Source organism: Thermothielavioides terrestris, chromosome 3 (assembly GCF_000226115.1).
Source record: "Thermothielavioides terrestris NRRL 8126 chromosome 3, complete sequence".
Lineage (NCBI taxonomy): Eukaryota > Fungi > Ascomycota > Sordariomycetes > Sordariales > Chaetomiaceae > Thermothielavioides > Thermothielavioides terrestris.
In genome coordinates, this window is record NC_016459.1 from 4,469,789 (window position 1) to 4,487,014 (window position 17,226).

At 59.8% G+C, this 17,226-nt stretch overlaps 4 protein-coding genes across 4 annotated transcripts; 2 read left to right on the plus strand and 2 right to left on the minus strand.

Moving 5' to 3' along the window:
- Positions 1 to 243: 243 nt before the first annotated feature.
- Positions 244 to 10,553, minus strand: THITE_2118035 (uncharacterized protein). The gene is made up of 2 exons (XM_003654774.1): positions 3,817 to 10,553; positions 244 to 3,751 (listed from the first exon to the last, which is right to left on the minus strand). Exons 1-2 carry the CDS (start codon positions 10,308 to 10,310, stop codon positions 604 to 606), a joined length of 9,642 nt encoding a protein of 3,213 aa, XP_003654822.1. The 5' UTR covers positions 10,311 to 10,553; the 3' UTR covers positions 244 to 603.
- A 1,052-nt stretch (positions 10,554 to 11,605) lies between these two features.
- Positions 11,606 to 13,126, plus strand: THITE_128049 (uncharacterized protein). The gene is made up of 2 exons (XM_003654775.1): positions 11,606 to 11,971; positions 12,028 to 13,126. Exons 1-2 carry the CDS (start codon positions 11,783 to 11,785, stop codon positions 12,886 to 12,888), a joined length of 1,050 nt encoding a protein of 349 aa, XP_003654823.1. The 5' UTR covers positions 11,606 to 11,782; the 3' UTR covers positions 12,889 to 13,126.
- Positions 13,127 to 13,699: 573 nt separating this feature from the next.
- Positions 13,700 to 14,683, plus strand: THITE_2025869 (uncharacterized protein; the record flags this gene model as incomplete). Its single annotated transcript, XM_003654776.1, has 2 exons — positions 13,700 to 14,393; positions 14,481 to 14,683. Coding segments are annotated over 2 exons (897 nt in total), but the record flags the coding sequence as incomplete, so codon positions are not given.
- A 327-nt stretch (positions 14,684 to 15,010) lies between these two features.
- On the minus strand, positions 15,011 to 17,025 carry THITE_2118039 (uncharacterized protein). The gene has a single exon (XM_003654777.1). The coding sequence runs from the start codon at positions 16,564 to 16,566 to the stop codon at positions 15,229 to 15,231; it is 1,338 nt and encodes a 445-aa protein (XP_003654825.1). The 5' UTR covers positions 16,567 to 17,025; the 3' UTR covers positions 15,011 to 15,228.
- Positions 17,026 to 17,226: the final 201 nt, after the last annotated feature.

Genomic DNA, 17,226 nt, shown 5'->3' on the forward strand with positions numbered 1-17,226 from the left:
TAGGCCTGCCAAGATACAAAAACGTGCGGAAGGCCGGCAAGATCAGATGGCTAGGTTCGAGAATCTCACCACCTGCGCGCAGATGCCTGGCACCATGGTGTTCTCATATAGGTATTCTGCAGGCTTTGGTCTCGAGACAAGCGGATGATCCAACCGCGCCGGCCGTAGACCGTCTTGTCTTCCCCCTCAATCGCGTCAGCCTATTTTGGTGTTTCACAACACAGGAACACACCCTGATTCGTTGGCTAACCAACTTCTCACAAAATTGACTTGAGCGTAAACAAAGTCATTCCCTCGACTTTTGCATCTCCCTTGGTGAGGTGAATCGTAGGTATTACGCAGTACACGAAACCATATGTTTAGGGCGTTGTCATCGTCTCATCTGCTAACTAACACCCAGTCAAAAGGTATGCATCACAGGAACTGTAAAAAAACACCGAAAACCACGGATGTCCATCCACCCAAACCTCGCCACGATCTGCCGCTCTCTCCATCCACCACCTCCCTCCACCCACCATCCGCCATATACGCCTCATCCTCTTTCCAGAATCTCCCCATCCCCCTCATTTTTTTTTGTTTCCCGTTCCAAATACCGCCAGCGACCTACTCCAACCCCTTGAAGCGCCGGTTATACTCCTCAACAGCGACGCCGAGCATCCTGTAGAAGAAGGCACGCCCGCTCTCCTCGGCGATGGGGATGAAGGGCCCGTTGATGCCGCCGCGCAGGACGACGCTGATGCCGGTGCGCTCCTTGGCGAAGGTCTGCACGTCCTTGAGCGGCACGTCCCACTCGGTCTGCAGCCGGCGGCTGCGGATGAGCAGCAGGCGCGCGTACGTGACCATGACCACCACGTCCTCGGTCGGCAGCTCCAGGTGCGCGATGTACTGCTCGTCAAAGTACTTGCCGTTGTCGACCTGCTTGAGCCAGCTCTGGCCGAGCGCCTCGCGCTGGCTGTACGGCCGCACCACGCCGTTGGCGGGGATGTGCCGCGGCAGCCGCACGCGGTCGAGCTCGGTGCCGTCGAACACCGTCGTCGTGTTGCGCACGCCCTCCGACACGTTGGACGCGAAGTCGAGCACGCCGATCGCCGGCTTCGTCGCGAGACCCACCACGCCCTTGCCGAGGCCCTTGAAGAAGCCCAGGGCGCCCTCCTGCTCGGCGCCCTCGAGCGGCTTGCGCGCGAGCCCGCCGACGCCCGAGGCGACTGAGGTAAGCAAGCTGTTGGCCCCCGCCGTGACGCCGAAGAGCGCGTGCTTGGGCCGGTTGCGGGCCCGCGTGATGCGCCGCCGGTCTTGGAACTGCTTGTCCATGGTTGCCGCCGCGAGCCCCTTGGCGAAGCTGCCCGTGACCTTGGAGAAGGAGTCGGTGAAGCCGTAGACCGACTTCTTGAAGAACGAGCCCGCGCCGCGCGCGAGGCCGAGGCCGAAATCCTCGGGCTTGTCCGACATTATCAGACCCTGGTAGGGCTCGTAGAAGATGTCGGACAGCCCCGAACTGATGTTGTTGAACAGGCCGACGGGGTTGCCGAGGAAATCCGCACTGCCCAGGATCTTGTGGATCTGGTACAGCGCCTCCTGGCTGTAGTGGTTCGAGATGTTCTGGATCAGGACCGGGATGGACACCCGCACGTTCTCGAGCATCAGCGCGTTGAAGCGCACCGGCGCGTCGTTGACGTTGCCGATGGCCATGGTCATGACGTTGAAGAAGAACATGATGGGGTTCTTCGACGACGTCTTGTCCTCCACGTTGACCCTCTCCGTCCGGACGAACGAGAGGTCCAGCTGCATCGGCTGGATGTTGAGCACCTCGAAGTAGATGTCCCTGCCGGACTGTTGCTGCTTCGGCTGCGGAATGTCGATGTTGTCGTCGCACAGCTTGTCCTCCTCTTCGGTTGACGACCAGGATGCGCCAGGAACCTTGGAGAACTCGAGCACTGCATAGATGAAGTCTTCGTCGAGCTCAACCGTCATTTCCTGGAGCAGCACAGTGGCATACTTGATGTACTCCACACCGTACGAGTCGTCCTTGACCCGCGTTACCATAGCGTGGAGCGACGGATGCGCCTCGATTTCCTGCGCTCTCTTTGGAACAACGCTGGGGTAGAGGATCATAGGGAAGATACCACCGTACAGCTGGTTGTCGATCTGGATCCACTTCACAGCCAGACTCACCGTCTGGTACATGGGCGAGTCGCTGTATCGGAGCTGGACATCCCTGAAAGTGAGGTACGCTAGCTCCTTCAGCTGCGAGTTGATGAGGGAGATGCCGATCCCGGACAGCCTCAACTGCGCGCTGAATGTCGTGTTGGTGTCCAGTTCCTTGGCTTCGAAGCCCTCCCGGCTGCTGGCCGACCCGGCATTCGACCGCTGCCGGTACAGACTCTTCGACTGTTTGAAGTTGGACAAGATCAGCGTTTGTGTCGGGCCGTCGGCGGTCACGTTGATGTCGATGATCTTGGACTGGCCGTTTGCGCCAACGACCTTCATGGGCATCAGGTTACCAATCTCGGCCAGCTTCACATGCCGCTCCCTGTTGTACGCGTTGATGCAGATCTCCTTGTGCTTGGCGGCTGGGAAGTCCCAAGCATACGGCATGATGCTCCGCGGCGGGAGGCGGTACCGGACCGGCCTCCATCCCGATCGGTCCTCAGTGCCATCATCGTCGAGGCTGGGATTGACCTGGTAGAACGTGAACTCGGTGTCGCTCTCGTTACGCATCGAGAACGGCCAGTTCCTCTGCTCCATGCTGAGGTTCAAGAAGATGGTCGCGTCTTCCATGAGGATCTCGACCCGGATGAGCCTCTGCCGCTGGCCGGCCCTAGCAATCTTAAGGTGCGTGATGCCCAGGTCCGAGATGTTGAAGGGCGCCGTCCATTGGTTGTCGAAACCGGGGTAGCAGAAACACAACTGCTTGACGGCGCCGTTCTGGAGGTAATGCAGCGGCCGAAGCGAGCCGTTCTTGAGCAACATCAAGCTGGAGGAGCTAGGCTCGCGGACGTTGATGTCCTCTCCAAGCTTGTTCTGGATGACGTACCTCGGCGCCAGCGTCACCGTTTTGACCATCTTGTACTTGCCCAGGCCCGAGTCGACAGTGATGCCAAGGTGGATCTCAGCGTTCTTGGCGGCAGAACGGAGCACAACCTCCGTCGTGCTCCCGATGGCGTCGAAACTCTGCGGCTTGCTCCATTCTGAGTCCCCCGCTTTCAAGATCGCGCGGTTTCTGTGGTCGTCGCTGTTGAACGAGAACATGAGAGGTTGCGTCTTTCGCTCGCCCCCGTCACCCAGGTCGATAAGGGCCTGCCCTGCTGCCGCCCTGGCTTGTTGCATGAAGCTCTTGGAGCGGATGCTCACGTCCAAACCCGTCTTGTTTAGGACCACGTAGGGGCTGTAGACTGTAACCTTGAAGGCCCCGCCGCTGTCCGGAATCCGGAAGTAATGCAGCCTGAGATTCAAAGCCATACCAGCGTCGTCCTTGCAGACGAGGTGGGTTTCCTTCTTGAAGTCGTCGGTGGCGCCGGCGTTGATGATGGCAAACTCGCTGGGCTTGAACAGGGTATCCTGCATGTCGATGCTGAGCAGTAAGAGGTGAGACAACTCAACAACATGGACGGGGCTGACACCCCCCTTGCGGAGGAAGTTGGGCCAGTCCTTTTTGGTGTTCTTGTCGTAGATCCGGTACTTGAAATCATACGGCAAGAGATTCTCCAGGGTGACAGGCGCAGAGAGTTTCAGGCGCATGTATGGATAGTTTCTGCGAGGTGTCAGCCTCAACTCAGATGGCCAGGAAGAAAAGAGGAACTTGGAATGGAAACTCACCTCGTCATCGGGTTGGACTTGTCCCAGCGCGCCGACATCTGGAAGTAGAACGGATCCCCGTGCTCCCCCTTGCAAACCAGCGTCCTTGTCGGCCGCCTGAGCAGATCCCTCCACCAGAGCGTGTCGGTGCTCCATCCGTATCCGAAACCCGGATCGGGACGGACGAGCAAGCTCTTCAGATAAGCCGCGCCGACAGGGGCCGGTCGGCTCTCACCAGGCGCGATCTTCTCGATCTTGAGCAAGTGGCCCTCGTGGGCATCGTACACGCCGAGCTCGACTGGAAGGTCCGTCTCGTTCTCGACCAGCAGCGGACTGCGCAGCGTGACATACTTGACATTGTCGGTGCCAAGCTTGATCTCCACCAGAAGTTTGTGCAGCACCTCGTCAGCCTTGGGCTTCAAGGCGTAGAGGAACTCGCCCTCTCGAGTCAGCCGTATCTTCTTCACCATGTCGAAGCCGCTCCCTTCGAGTTGGACTGCGACGCTGTTCGCCGCGCTGGTATCGGTGAGCAGGCTCTCGCGCATCTTCTCCCAGTCCTCGAAGCTCCATGGTACTTCCTGCCCGTCGGCGAGACGCAGAGACGTGACCTCGTCGCTGCCCTGACGCTTGGCGTGCATCACAACGTCGAAGCCAGTGTAGTTTCGGATACGGTACGGCGCCTCGACACCCCGAGGCTTACTGAGCACGTCTTGATCCTGGGCGAAAAAGGCGAAGGACTTGGAGAAGAGAGCAATGCTGGCAGTAGTGATGGTAACGTCGAAGTTGCGCTTGGACGCCACGTCAACCGACAGAACGCCGGTGTTCTGGCCTCGCGCAATGCCGAAACCAACCTGCCAGGGTTCAATCAGGGGCTCCCAGGCCGACTTGGCAAAGTTGTAGACGTTGGTGTACATGTCAATGGCGGTTTCCGCCCGGAGGTTTGACGACCAGTTTTCCGCGGTCGCAGTAAAATTCTTGACGCTCATATCGAGGATCGGAAGTTCGTGGATGTCGCCGAGAAGCACAACACGTACACCTTCAACTGTAAGGGTGAGCTCCTCGTACTTCGATGGCGGCTTGACAATATCATGGGGCTGCGGATGTCCGATCCACTGCGAGGCGCTACCTGCGCTTTTGCTCGTTCGCTTGGTCTTCGTCGCCAAGGTCGACGGTCCCTTGCCGCTCGCCGTTCTCGGCGTCAACCCCGATGCCTTCAACTGTTTTGCTTTTTGGTCTGACGCCATGGCCGCCGGAGTAACATAATCACCGCCTGACAACTCTGAGGCCTTGGAAACAGTCTGCATAACGAGGAGAATGTCGCGCAGCGACAGCCGAAGGATCAGGGGCTCGATATCAGCGAAGATCTTGGTTGCCGAGGGCTGCGAGTTGTCTACGGACAGCTGGACGGAGAAGTCGTCGATGATCCGGAGGCGTGTGTCATCAAATCGATCCATGCGGCACAGGAACATGCCGCATTGTGAGACTTGGAATGTGAGCGCGTGTTGCTGCGAAAGAACAACTTGCTTGGTACCCAAGACAATCGCTTCCGAGCTGGTGCTCAATGGGTTGGCGATCAGGATGACTTGCGCATCAACGATATTGACCCGGTATGCCACGCTCGTCTTAGGCTCCTTGTTTTCCGGCGGCTGCGAATGCGAGGTGCTCTGAACAGCCTGGCTGCTGCTACTCTCCGAACGCCTACCCGAGAAGTTGACCTGGACAGAATCCGCATCGCTCATCTCCTCGGGACTTCCCAGTGGGCTTCGCTCGGGGAGGCCCGGCTCGTTGACCTGTGTCCCGACTGTGATGAACCTCTGGATTGCGAAGACGTAGTCCAGCGCGAAAATGAAGCGGGGACTGTCGATGGCAACCACGGCGATGATGTTCCGGTCCTTGCCACCCGACATGGTAATGCTGGCCATGAGCTGCTCGACACTTGTGTTACTGCTCGTCATGATGCGCCTGAACTTGTTTGTGTCGCGGCGCCGCGTGTCGTAGATGGTAAAGGCCTGGATGGCAAACTCGGCTTCCAGGCTGCCATTGGAATCCATGCGAGTCTTGAGACGAGTCGAGTTGAGACTGAATTTGGACAGACCGGCAGCGCCAAGGTCGCCGACAGGAGCATCCTCGGAGGCGTTGATCAACTCGAGTCCAATCTCCTTGACGGTAAACATGAGGTCTAACTTGGTCCATGCCTCGCCGTGCGTCCCGAGCTCCGGGCGCATGTCGATCAGCTGCTCGTTCGTGCCAGTTCCGCCATACCCGGGCATCGTCCGGGCGCGTTCGAGGGTTGCGCCGTCGACATCCCGCTCGGCCTCGGCGGCATGCTGTTCGGCATCTCCCGCAAAGACCGCAGGCACTGACCTGGATATCTCGAGCAGGGCATTGAGCTGGTACGGCGTTAGGCGGAGGTTGAAATCGGTCATGGAGCCCTCGATCTCCAGGTCTGGGCGCTTCACACCGTTCTTGTGCTCGGCATACGTGATCTTGAACCCCATGTCAACGTGGTCGATGAGCTCCAGTTCCTCCTCACGGTCATTGCTGTAGTGGAAATTGGACGTCAGCCTGACGTTACGGATGCCAGCCGAGAGCTTCATGGCGATGTCTGAATCCTCCGAGTCGTCGAGCGGCGCGAACTTGTTGAGGGCGTAAATTTCGCCGAGATACGCCGTGATCACGTCCCGTTTCGGACGTTCGAGGACTTGGACCCGAGGGAACACGACGATCGGGGTCTTGACTATGATGTCGAACTTGATGCGACTCTGGCTTTGCTGCAGCTGATTGGCTTGATTCGCGGCAGCCTGCCTCGCGGCGTTGTATATGGCCTGCATTTTGCCGAACTTGACGAGGAAGTAAACGATCTTCCGGAACGGTTCTTCGAGGAAGTTCACTTTGACGGAACCGGCCCGCAGATGGAAGGAAGAGTCGTAGCCTGGATACCGCTCGACCTTGGAGGGGTCGAAGGTCTCGTATCGTAAGTCGGCAAGTTCGTCGCCTTGAATTGTGACCAGCTGACGCAGGCTCGAGTCCTCTGAGACGCCGAGATTAATGTCGTCGACCAAACTCAGGTCTCCGAGCCTCGCCGCAACGCGCATCGTTCGACCGAGGAGGAAGACGCTGATATCCGCATGGTTGAAGGACAAGGTGGCCAGCCGGATCCCGTCATTATTCAGAATCAGCCGGATACTCTTGAGATCCACCTTGACCCTGATTGCGCCACCCTCCTGCTGCTCCGCCGGGGATGGACGCTCCACGACAACGTCTGTCTCCGAGTCCTGATCCGTGAGGGCCTTTTGCGAGGGGCCACGAGGAGATTGGTTCTCGTTATTGTTGTTGGTAAAGGTGACGAGAATGTAATCCAGCAGAGTGAGCAGTGTCCGGCGTGTGACCACCAAGTTGATGGTGGAGATGGCCACATCGACATTGGTCTCAACACCTTCGTAGCCAGCCATGAACTCAGGCGACTCCTTCTTGACCCTGACAAACTTGACGTGTACAAGGTCTCTTGCCTCCCGGCGGTCCTCAACGTCGCCGGATGACACGATCGACTTGAACTCAGCCGGCGGGTTCTCCACGAAGTCGTCCACAGTGACGGACCCCAGGGTGACATCGGCACCCATATCGTAGGGCCGGAGGTGGAACTCGACACCAAAGCGCTCCGCAACGAGCTCGACAAGCAGCTGGTCGGGCCGTCTTCTATCGGGATCGCTGCGATACAGGGAACCCTTAAGCTTGTCTACTGTGAACCTGAATTCAAAGATGCGTTGCTGCATCCTCAGCTGTTCGTCATCCGAGCCCTGCTCAGCGTCTTCGAACATGTCGTGGCCGTTGTCAAGCTCGTCGTCGTCGACAATGATGGCTTGCTGCTCTGTTGCGAAGGGCAAGAATTGAGAAGAGGATCTTTTCTCACTCAGCCTACGTGAGCGGGCCGACGCGCTGCTCTCATGCCGAGGCCGCTTACGCGGGGTGTCATCTTGATGGGGAGAAGACTGGTTGGCACCGAGCTTGGGCATCGCAGCATCGATGATCCGCATGAGTGTCTTGTACTTGGAGTCTGAGGCGCTGGCTTGGAGCACAGGCATGTGCCCGGAGACCCTGAGTTTGGTGAGGTTCGGCGCCTTAGGGAGGATCGATGTCTCGACGACGAAGTCAACGTTAATCTTGTCGACAACGTGGAACATGAGCTTGTCGTCCCTCTCCACCAGCTGCTTCTTTGTTTGCTCCACTGATGGCCCGATCAGGAGTTGGGTCGACGTCAGTTTAACGAGGAAACGGTCGTACATCAGGGACTCTAGCTGCTTGAGATCCTCGTCGGTGCGGGTCTGCGTCTGTTTGGACTGGATCTCCTTGGTTGTGTCCTTGTCGACAAGTTCGCTGGTGACGCTGATGTGACCTGCGTCGAGTATCAAGCATGGAGAGCTCCTGCTGACGATGGTCTCGGGGACGATGATGAGCGGGGCCTGCAGGTCCAACTTCGCATTGACGGTCATGTGCTCCTCGAGAGCAAACTGGAGTCCAGCCCTGGTTTGCTCACGCAGGCCTTCCACTGTGGCGCCAGCAGTCTCCATGAGGGCGTTGATGGATTCCATGTGGCGCTCAGGAGGTCTGAAAAAGTCGGCAACGCCGACGACGACGTTCGGATTCCAGACGATCTCCAGCGGCTTCAGCTTGGCGGTCACGGCGACGTCGCCCTGTTCATCCAAGGGGTTTTGCTCCAGCTGAAACTGGAAGAAGGGTTCATCGCTGGTCTTCTCAAGCTCGGCGATGGACAGGCGCTTCTGGGCGCTCCTGGTGGGTGCGTCCTTGACGCGGACGATCTCCTTGTACAAGCTCCTCGGCGTCGTGCCATCGTTGACACGGAAGCCGCCCAGGCTCAGGTCCACCAGAAAAGAGTCGGGCCGTTTGAGGCCCTTGGCTTTGAAGACATCAAAGTGCAGGCTGATCAGGTCCCTGGTGGGGCCGTGGGGGCTCTGCTTGAGCGTGAAGCTCCCAGTGCTCAGGGACGTCTCAATTTGCATCTTGACAGAGTCTCTGGGCACGTCGACCTCGGCAGCGAGCGCAGCCTTCTCGTCCCAGTCAATGACCTCGTAGAGTTCCTTGCGCTGCTCCTCGGTGATCTGAGTATTCTCCGTCTCGTCTTCTTTCTCCTGTTGCTGCGGGGGTTTCGCGCCCCAGACCCAGGACAACCAGCCCTGCTGCTGCTGCTGCTGTTGTGGGGCTGGAGGGCGGTTCTTGAGGGCTTCCGCGTTTTCCTTCTTGAGCTGGTTGCGGGCCAATGAGCGCCAGAAGCGAAGATCTTCATAGCTAAGCTTCCACTCCAGCCTGTTCAGATCGTCATTCTCTTCGGGGGTCAGCTGCTGGTCCTGTTTCTTCTTTTTGAACAGCTCGATGTACCGCCGCCTGTCGTCCCTGCGTTCTCGGAAGTAGTCCCAGGACCATCGGCGGTTGCGTTCGTGGATCTTGCTCAGAACGGCATCGCCGGCGAACTTGAGCCAGGCGCGCGGATCCTCCTTAGGTGTCACTCCCTTGGGCTGGTACTTCTTGTACTCCTGATGCCGGATGAAGTAATGGAAGCGATCCACCATCATCAGAGCATCCCGGTACTGCTGGTCATCGAGAACAAGACCGATCTCGTCAAAGAGGAGGTTGGCCTTGAATTTCGGCACTTGCGGACTCCCCGTCTTGTCAAGCTCAATCTTGGCTTGGCCAGACACAGGCTTCAAGATGAACTGGTGATCACCGGACAGATCGTTGTCGCTCCTCACAATCATGGACTTGAAGTTGGCCAAGAGCTCATCGTGGGGCGTCATCTCGACTCCCGGCGTCATGGCCTCGCGGCCGGGTCCCATGAGCTTGGTGTCCGTGTTCCAGTACACAGCCAGAGACTCCAGGGTGGCAAGCTTGTGGGTGGTCTCGGATGCATGTTGAATGAAGGTGGGCGTCCATTCGCTATCGGTGCTGACGGCACTGAACTCCTCGAGAGTGATGCCGAGCGCAAAGGGGTGGCCGGGGGCGGAGATGGCGTCCTCGTAGCGGACATGGATGTTCTTGACGGTGACCTGCAGGTTGTCCACAATCTTGGTCACAAGGCTCTCGGTGAAGCTCTGCGTGCGCTTCTGCTCCTCCTGGCTGAGACCCTCCTTCGACCTCTCCTTCAGCAGCTCAGCGGAGTCGAGCTTTTCCATCTTTATTCTCTGTTTCCGGCGCGCCTCCTCCTCCTCGTTGTATTCGGCCTCCTCCTTCGGCGACGCGAGTAGGAAGACGTCCTCAATGAAGACCTGGACAGGGGCGCCACGCAAATTGGACCATGGGATGACCAGTGTCAGCTCGCCGAGATGGCCCTCGACCACGTTGATGGGGAGCTTGAGCTGGTCGAGCGCCTCGCGGCGGAGCTCGAGATTGCTGAGCTTGACATCGCCGGACCAGATGCCAACTTTGAGCTGAGCGGGGTCGAAGTTCTTCACATACATGCCCAGGAAGCGGTTCAAAAGCCCCGCAACCAGGCCTTCCAGCATCTCGACTGTTGGGTGCCGTAACCCGGGCCGGGTGGGTAGAAAGAGGTGTCTATGGCGCGGGCAGCAGGGGCTTCATTTGGGGACGGTGTCGGGCAGGAATGGATCAACAGGAAGTCGGGGAAGTGGGCGGGCAGGCAGGAAGCGGCGGAATCTCGCGGGTGTTGCCGAGTCGTCTATTTCGAGTCCCGAAGTCGAGTTTCGAGTCCGGTTTGGATGGCGTCGTCGGCTGTGGAGCTGCCCAACACAACGCCAGTGAGCACAGGGTACCGAACCTCGGTGCAGAGGGGTAGAGGGGGTGGGCAAGGGGAGTAGCAACTGACGGGAACCTGGCGAGGGAAAGGCAAAATCGCGCCAGAATCGAAACGCTTTCCGGAGTATTAGGTATTTTCAAGGCTCGAGGCCGAGGTGCATTCAGCAGGAATCGCAGGACCACAGTAACGGCGGCGACCTGCGAGTTGTGCTGACGGCATGCGACACTCGGCGGTCGACGGTCGAGAGGCACCGATGACGATTGATCGCCCCTGTGCTGCAGTGGCGCCCGCCCCAAAAACCCCAAGCTCGGCCCCGTAACGTCCAATGCTTCCCCCGGTCGAAGGTGGGTCCCAGCGTGTATTCAACCAAGTATGCCCAACGAAAGGGATATTCTTCGTGTCTCTCTTGCATTGGATTTCCTTACTGTCGTTTATCGCTCTTTTCTGTCCAAATACCTTCCCCGTACTCGGTAATTCTTCATGTCGAACCAAATACAGGCAGGCTAGGTACTGATAAACGAACCCCGGGCGCGATTGAGTTCTCCGAGTGGAGCGGGGAAGGATCCACAACATGAATGCTTATCCAAGTGTCACGGTGGGGTGTCCTCAGTGAATGGGCCCCTCTCTTTCTGCTCCAGTTGCCAAAACCCGCCCGCCACCAACCACATTACGTCACAGCGGCTTCCTTCCCACAGCACACAAACACACCACGAGCAAGTTTTGGTGAAGCAGCCAACCCGACCATGGAAGCAATCGAACTGCTGTCGCACAGCCAGCGCTGGTTCTCTTCGGCCGGCTGTGATAGGCAGCCGCACCTTCCGTCGAAATGCAATGCATTAATCCACCTCCAAACTCATTTGCGAAGTCGTTCTTTCCTCGGCGTCTTGTCTCTTACTCCCCGACATACTGATCAGTCCCTGTCATTTTTTGACATTTGTAACGAAATTCATTCAAAGCTACCGTACTTGACTCTGCTCTCTTCGTGATTCAGAATCCAGCATGCTGGCCACCGTACTACGAGGCGCAAGGCCACTCAGCGGCCGCAATCAGATCCTCGCCATTCGCAGTCGAGCACATCAATCTGCACCCCTGACAATCCGGGCGCCCTCATACCTAGCGGTACTCAGACCTTCCCCAGTTTCAACGGTGCGCCCAGGACTCGGTACTGGCACAAGGACGCCAGGCGAGGCCCTCCACCTCCGTAGCACGCCCCGCACGCAGATGTCGACAAAGCGGCCTCTGCAGCCCAACAAGATCGACAGGGAGTTCGAGAAGGAGGTCGGCCAGAGGAAGCTTGAAGCCCGACCGGAGGAGGTTACCACCTCTTCCAGCGTCCGCCGTGTGCTGGAAGGAAGCCAGGCGCCGCCGGACGAGAACCCCGATGTCATGGTTGGGATCAAAAGCGAGCTGGTAAGCAAGTGCCCTGTCTCAAGTCATGGACGGAATCAAATATTTACCATCTGCAGAACACCGTCAAAGAGACTTTTGCATTGGCCACAGTTCCCCGAGAGGCGTACGCGCTTGGGCTGGCCGGCACCCTCCCATACCTGGGGACCTCGTTGTCCACCCTCTGGCTCGCCTGGAGCCTAAACACCGAATGGCCAACGCGGTCGATCTTCCTCAACAGCTTCCTCTTCAGCCACGATTCGGCCACTCACTGGCTCCAGATTCTGGAGCCCCTCCAGATCGGCTACGGAGCAGTCATCATCTCGTTCCTCGGCGCAATCCACTGGGGGCTCGAGTTCGGCGAGAAGCAGCCCAACCACAGCCGGACTCGGTTCCGGTACGGAGCCGGCGTCCTGGCACCAGCTATGGCCTGGCCGACGATCTTCATGCCCACCCCGTGGGCACTGACCACCCAATTCGCTGCTTTCAGCGCACTGTACTTCGCTGACTCGCGCGCGACCGCCAGGGGCTGGGCGCCGACGTGGTACGGCACCTACCGGTTCGTCCTGACGGCCGTGGTGGGCGTCGCCCTCCTCATCAGCCTTGTCGGCCGTGCCAAGGTTGGCGAGGGCCACATCCGCCTGTCGACGGGTGAATTGGCGGAGCGCATCAAGGGCGGCCCGGGCTCCGGTGACGGGTACAGGAACTGGGCCAAGGAGGAGGAGGAGGAGAGGAAGAGGATCCAGGAAGAGAAGAAGAAGGAGGAGAAGAAGAGGAAGGAGGCCGAGAAGAAGGCCAAAGAAGAAGAGCAGAAGAAGAAGCGGGCGGAGAAGGAGATCGCCGAAGGGTCCAAGTCCAAGCAGGATTCGGGCAACAGAGACGAAGGCACGGATGAGCAAGGCAAAAAGGAAGAGACGGGGGGGAAGGAGGGGAAGGATTGAGGCTTCGCGCCAAGGTTCTGTTTCCGAAGTGTTTTCTCTAGGAATTTCCTGAGGTTTGCGGCGAGGTGGGAGCTGCAATAATGTGCGCAAGGCTCACTGTTGTTATGGTAGGAGCAGCTTGGAGCGCCATGTGGCCGGGAGAGAAGCGATTGAAAGGGACCTTTGGGCAGAAGGTAATCGAGGCACCGATGTAATCAAGGGGAAATGGCCTTATTTCTCCAACCTTCTACTTTATGGCAAGACCGCGGGCTGTAAACGCCTGTCCCAAACTCTACATTGGCGAAGGCCGTCACAGAACATCGAATCACAAGAACGAGACACCGAGGCAGAACAAAGTGCATCGCAGGGGGCCAGAATATAATCAAAGCCCGCCTCCAGTGAATTCTGTCCGTCAGCCAAGCATATTTACTCCCAAACGGTCAAGGAACACCGCGTAGCCCCGTGGGGCGGCTTCCTGTCACGGCCAAGCAGAAGGAGCCCTTCGCAGGGTATAACAGCAGTGGCAGTGGCACTGGAAAGAGCATTCCGGGACCGGGCGCTCCAAAATCCGTGGAGCAGGTGGCTCTCGTGCTGTTGTTCGCTGCCGGCTTGACATCAACTCTGAGCCCCCATTCTTCTTGCAACCACTCCTACGGCCCACAGACGTTAAGGGAGTATACCTCTTCCGCGGAGCATCACCTACAAACGCTCCCGACATACCCTATATCCCCCCAATACGTACCGTGTCTCCTCAAAACATACCGTTTCGAGTCCTACCTAAGCAAGAACCGGTATAGCGACGCCTGACCGGATACCGGGCACCAGCATCATGGCGCAGCGCAAACACCTCAGCTCGCCCCTTTCTCAGCCCGGCCCTCACGGCTACCCAATGCGCTTCGCGGTGCGCATAGCCGGGCTCAAAGGGCTCAAAGTGTACGGCGACGACGCGCAGCAGCCGATCCGGTTCATCGAAGTCCACACGCGCCGGCAGGTCCTCCATGCCAGCGGCCACAAGAAGGACAACAGCCCGGCCCTGGTGTCCATCCAGGCGAACTGGCCAACCTGGTCCCTCCTCCCCATCGGCGACAAACCGGCCTTCACTATCACCATCCACAACAGCAACAACAATCAGGACCCAGCCGATGGGGACGAGGCGAGCAGCACCGACCTGACCATCCCGATGGAGCACACATGCTGCCGGCCGGTGACATACCGGTTCTCGCTGCCGGCCATCAGCACAACCACCGACAACAACAGTAGCACCGCATCCACGCCCGATCCCGGCCCCGATGACGCCAATCCCGATCCCTCGCCGGAGGAGGCGGAGGCCGAGGCGGAAGAGATCTTCGAGTGGCGCCGCGCGCCAGCCTGCCACGAGACGCGCGGCATCCGCAAGAAGACGCTCCCCGCGCTCGAAACGGGCGACGAGCGCCCGCCCGAGACGGCGCTGCACACGCTGCTCGCCCAGCCGGGCGCCGTACTCGTGCGCCTGACCGGCGCGCGGTGGCCGCCACAAACCGCAACCCGTCCCACCACCTCCTCCTCCACTACCACCTCCACTACGACCACAACTTCGATGACAGCGACAGCAACAGACGCAGCCACAGAAACAGCAGCCCGCCGCCCGCTCGGCTTCACCAAGCAAGGCGAGGAGATCGTCGCCTCGTGGACCGAGGCCCGCGACTGCCTGCCGCGGTACTACTTCCAGTTCTGGGGCGCGGGGGCGGCGGGCGCGCTGGGGGAGACATTCACGCACGTGGCCGTGCTGACGGGCGCGGCGACGTATCTGGACGCGATCGCGGAGCGGGCGCGGCGGCGCGGGGGCAGGGGCGGAGGCGGGTGCGGCAATGACGGTGCTGGTGATGGTGGCGGGGGGGAGCAGCACGGGCTGAGGCCGGCGCTGCTGGGCTTCCCGGCGCTTGCGGGCTCCGGCTGGTCGAGTCACGGCCGCGTTGTGCATGTCGTGCAGCATGGGAGTCATCCGCCTGGGCATTTGGCGGTGTTGTGTGGCATGCCGTAGGTGATTGCGTATGGGGGAGGAAGGAGTTTGAGGTGAAGGGGTGGCAAAGGCTTGCCGCAAGTCCTAAGTAGAGTTTGCCAACCTCCTAACGTGCCTTACCTACTTGAGATGCTCAACCGCCGTCCTCTGGCTCCTTGGGCTGTGCATGGAAAAATCAGAATCGCTTTTTGGGGTATAGTACAGGAAGCCATAAATGGCATCTCCAAGGGGTATAGTACACAAAGCCATAATACATCATGAGGTGAGTATGTTCAACATTGAGTGATGGGTTCTGTCTCGCTTCCGTCGCTTCACTCCTGTCCGCTACCTTCCCTGGGTCTCTGTGTCCTGGGCGATAACGCTCATGGCTTGGGCGTTGAAAGCTCGGGATAGTCGGGCAGTTGCCACGGCCCCCTGTCGTCGGACGCGAATCGCTGGAACAGAAGGTCGATTCGCAGCGTGGCGATAAGCCAAAAGAGCCAGCGGAGGAGAGCGATGGCCCACCGGCTCTCTGGTGCGCCGAACTTGGCATATCTCCTCACCGGCAGGCTGTGGACGTGCTGCACGAAGGGCCGCAGCACCGTCTCGTACTCCTTCAGGGCCCGGGGGATGTTGTCGCGCGGCTCGACGCCCTGCTCCCGCGCCTTGGGGCCGCACGCCCGCGCGATCTCCCCGGCGAGCACGTAGGCGCCGGCGAGTGCCAGCGACGTGCCCATTCCGGTCAGCGGCGAAGGGCAGTAGCCGGCGTCGCCGACCAGCACGACTCGGCCCTGGGACCAGGAGGCGGGGTTGATTTGGACCAGCTCCTGCGTCCAGAAGTCGTCGGCCTCGGGCGAGCTGAGCCCCTCGATGTACCGCGGCACCTGCGCGTACTGGTGCATGTCGTGCTTGAAGATGTCGGCCCACGCCGCCTTCTGCTGCGCCACCGAGCCGTGCTTGAGCGCCTGCTTCAGCTGCTCGTTGTGCCCGCCGTAGCCAATGTACACGCGTAGGCAGTCCGGGCGGTCCCGCCGCGTCATGAAGTACCGCCGCCCCGGCAGGTTCATCCAGGTCGCCTCCGGCGGGTCGCCCTCCTTGGGCGGGATCGTGTACAAGGCCATCGCCATGCCGACGGGCTTGATCATATCGGGCTGGCCGTCCGCGCATATCTTGGACCGGATCCGCGATCCGATGCCGTCGCAGCCGACCAGCAGATCATACTCGCCCACCGTCCCGTCCGACAACCGCACCTTGACGGACCCATCCGCCTGCTCAAACTCCGCCACGGTCGTGCCAAACAGGTACCGCACGCCGTCCAGGTCCCTCGTGGCGGCGTACAGCACGCGGCACAGGTCGCCGCGCATGATCTCCCACTCGGCGGAGAAGGTCTGGGCGCCCTTGCCGGTCTTGTTGCTGCCGAAGTAGGCGACGGTGCGGCCGCGGCCGTCGAGGAAGCGAAGGCCGGGCTCGTCGACGATGACGGCACGCACGGCGGGCTCGATGCCCAGGGTGCGCATCGCGGCGATGCCCTGGCCCCGCAGGTCGATCTGCTGGCCCGAGGCGCGCAGGTCCGGGTGGCGCTCGACGATGGTGATGTCGCAGCGCAGCGGCGGCGGCAGGCGCACGAGGTGCAGCGCCAGCGCGGGGCCGGCGATGCCGGCGCCCGAGATCAGGATGCGGAGCGGGCGAGGCGGGTCCGGGTTGGGATGTGTGTCTAGCATCGTGTCCGCTTGGTGGATGGGTGGGTGGAAGTGTGGTGGTGCTTGCTCTGATAGAAAGGTGGAAAGTCCAAGCTGTTCAAGCGTGCAATGCCGATCTGACAACGTGAAGGCAGGGTGGTGTCCAGCTGAGACTCCCCCATCACACACCGGTGTACGACGGTTCAGTTATACCGGTAATATCCTTCGACTCGCCCGGCCCGGCAAACAGACATGTCCGAGAGGCCGAACCTACCACGGGCAAGGCCCATCTGTCGAGTCATCGTCGTATTGCCGAAGTGCACGCGCAAGCAAGAATGCAAGTGCCCCGGCACTGCCGGAGAGATCGGCTCCTGTCGTTGACTCAACGGTGATTGCAACGCTATCCCTTGATCAATGGTCGGCGCGACGACGCCCGAGACTCTTGGCCGCGCGGGTTTGGCCGTTAACGGCACAATCAGGAATACTGAAACCTTCCCTTGCCTTCGCTTCCATGTTGGATTGCTTGCGTTACCGCTTGTCGGTGCCCGGGAAGACCCGCTAAGCGTCGCTGCCGCAGGCCGTTCTATTGGACGCGTTACGGGAGGCTGGAAAATGCCCGGATACGTCATCTGACGCTCGGGACGCGCAGGCCTAACTAGCTCGTTCAGGAAGCCCCGTCGTCATCGTTTAAATCACCGTCCC

What these genes read in the sequence shown, in the direction of transcription:
- THITE_2118039 (XM_003654777.1), bottom strand. Translation starts at nt 16,566, where the DNA reads ATGCTAGACACACATCCCAACCCGGACCCGCCTCGCCCGCTCCGCATC.
- THITE_2118035 (XM_003654774.1), bottom strand. Translation starts at nt 10,310, where the DNA reads ATGCTGGAAGGCCTGGTTGCGGGGCTTTTGAACCGCTTCCTGGGCATG. An exon ending in AAGTCCAACCCGATGACGAG is followed by an intron (nt 3,752 to 3,816) that starts GTGAGTTTCCAT and finishes GACACCTCGCAG; the next exon opens with AAACTATCCATACATGCGCC.
- THITE_128049 (XM_003654775.1), top strand. Translation starts at nt 11,783, where the DNA reads ATGTCGACAAAGCGGCCTCTGCAGCCCAACAAGATCGACAGGGAGTTC. An exon ending in TTGGGATCAAAAGCGAGCTG is followed by an intron (nt 11,972 to 12,027) that starts GTAAGCAAGTGC and finishes TACCATCTGCAG; the next exon opens with AACACCGTCAAAGAGACTTT.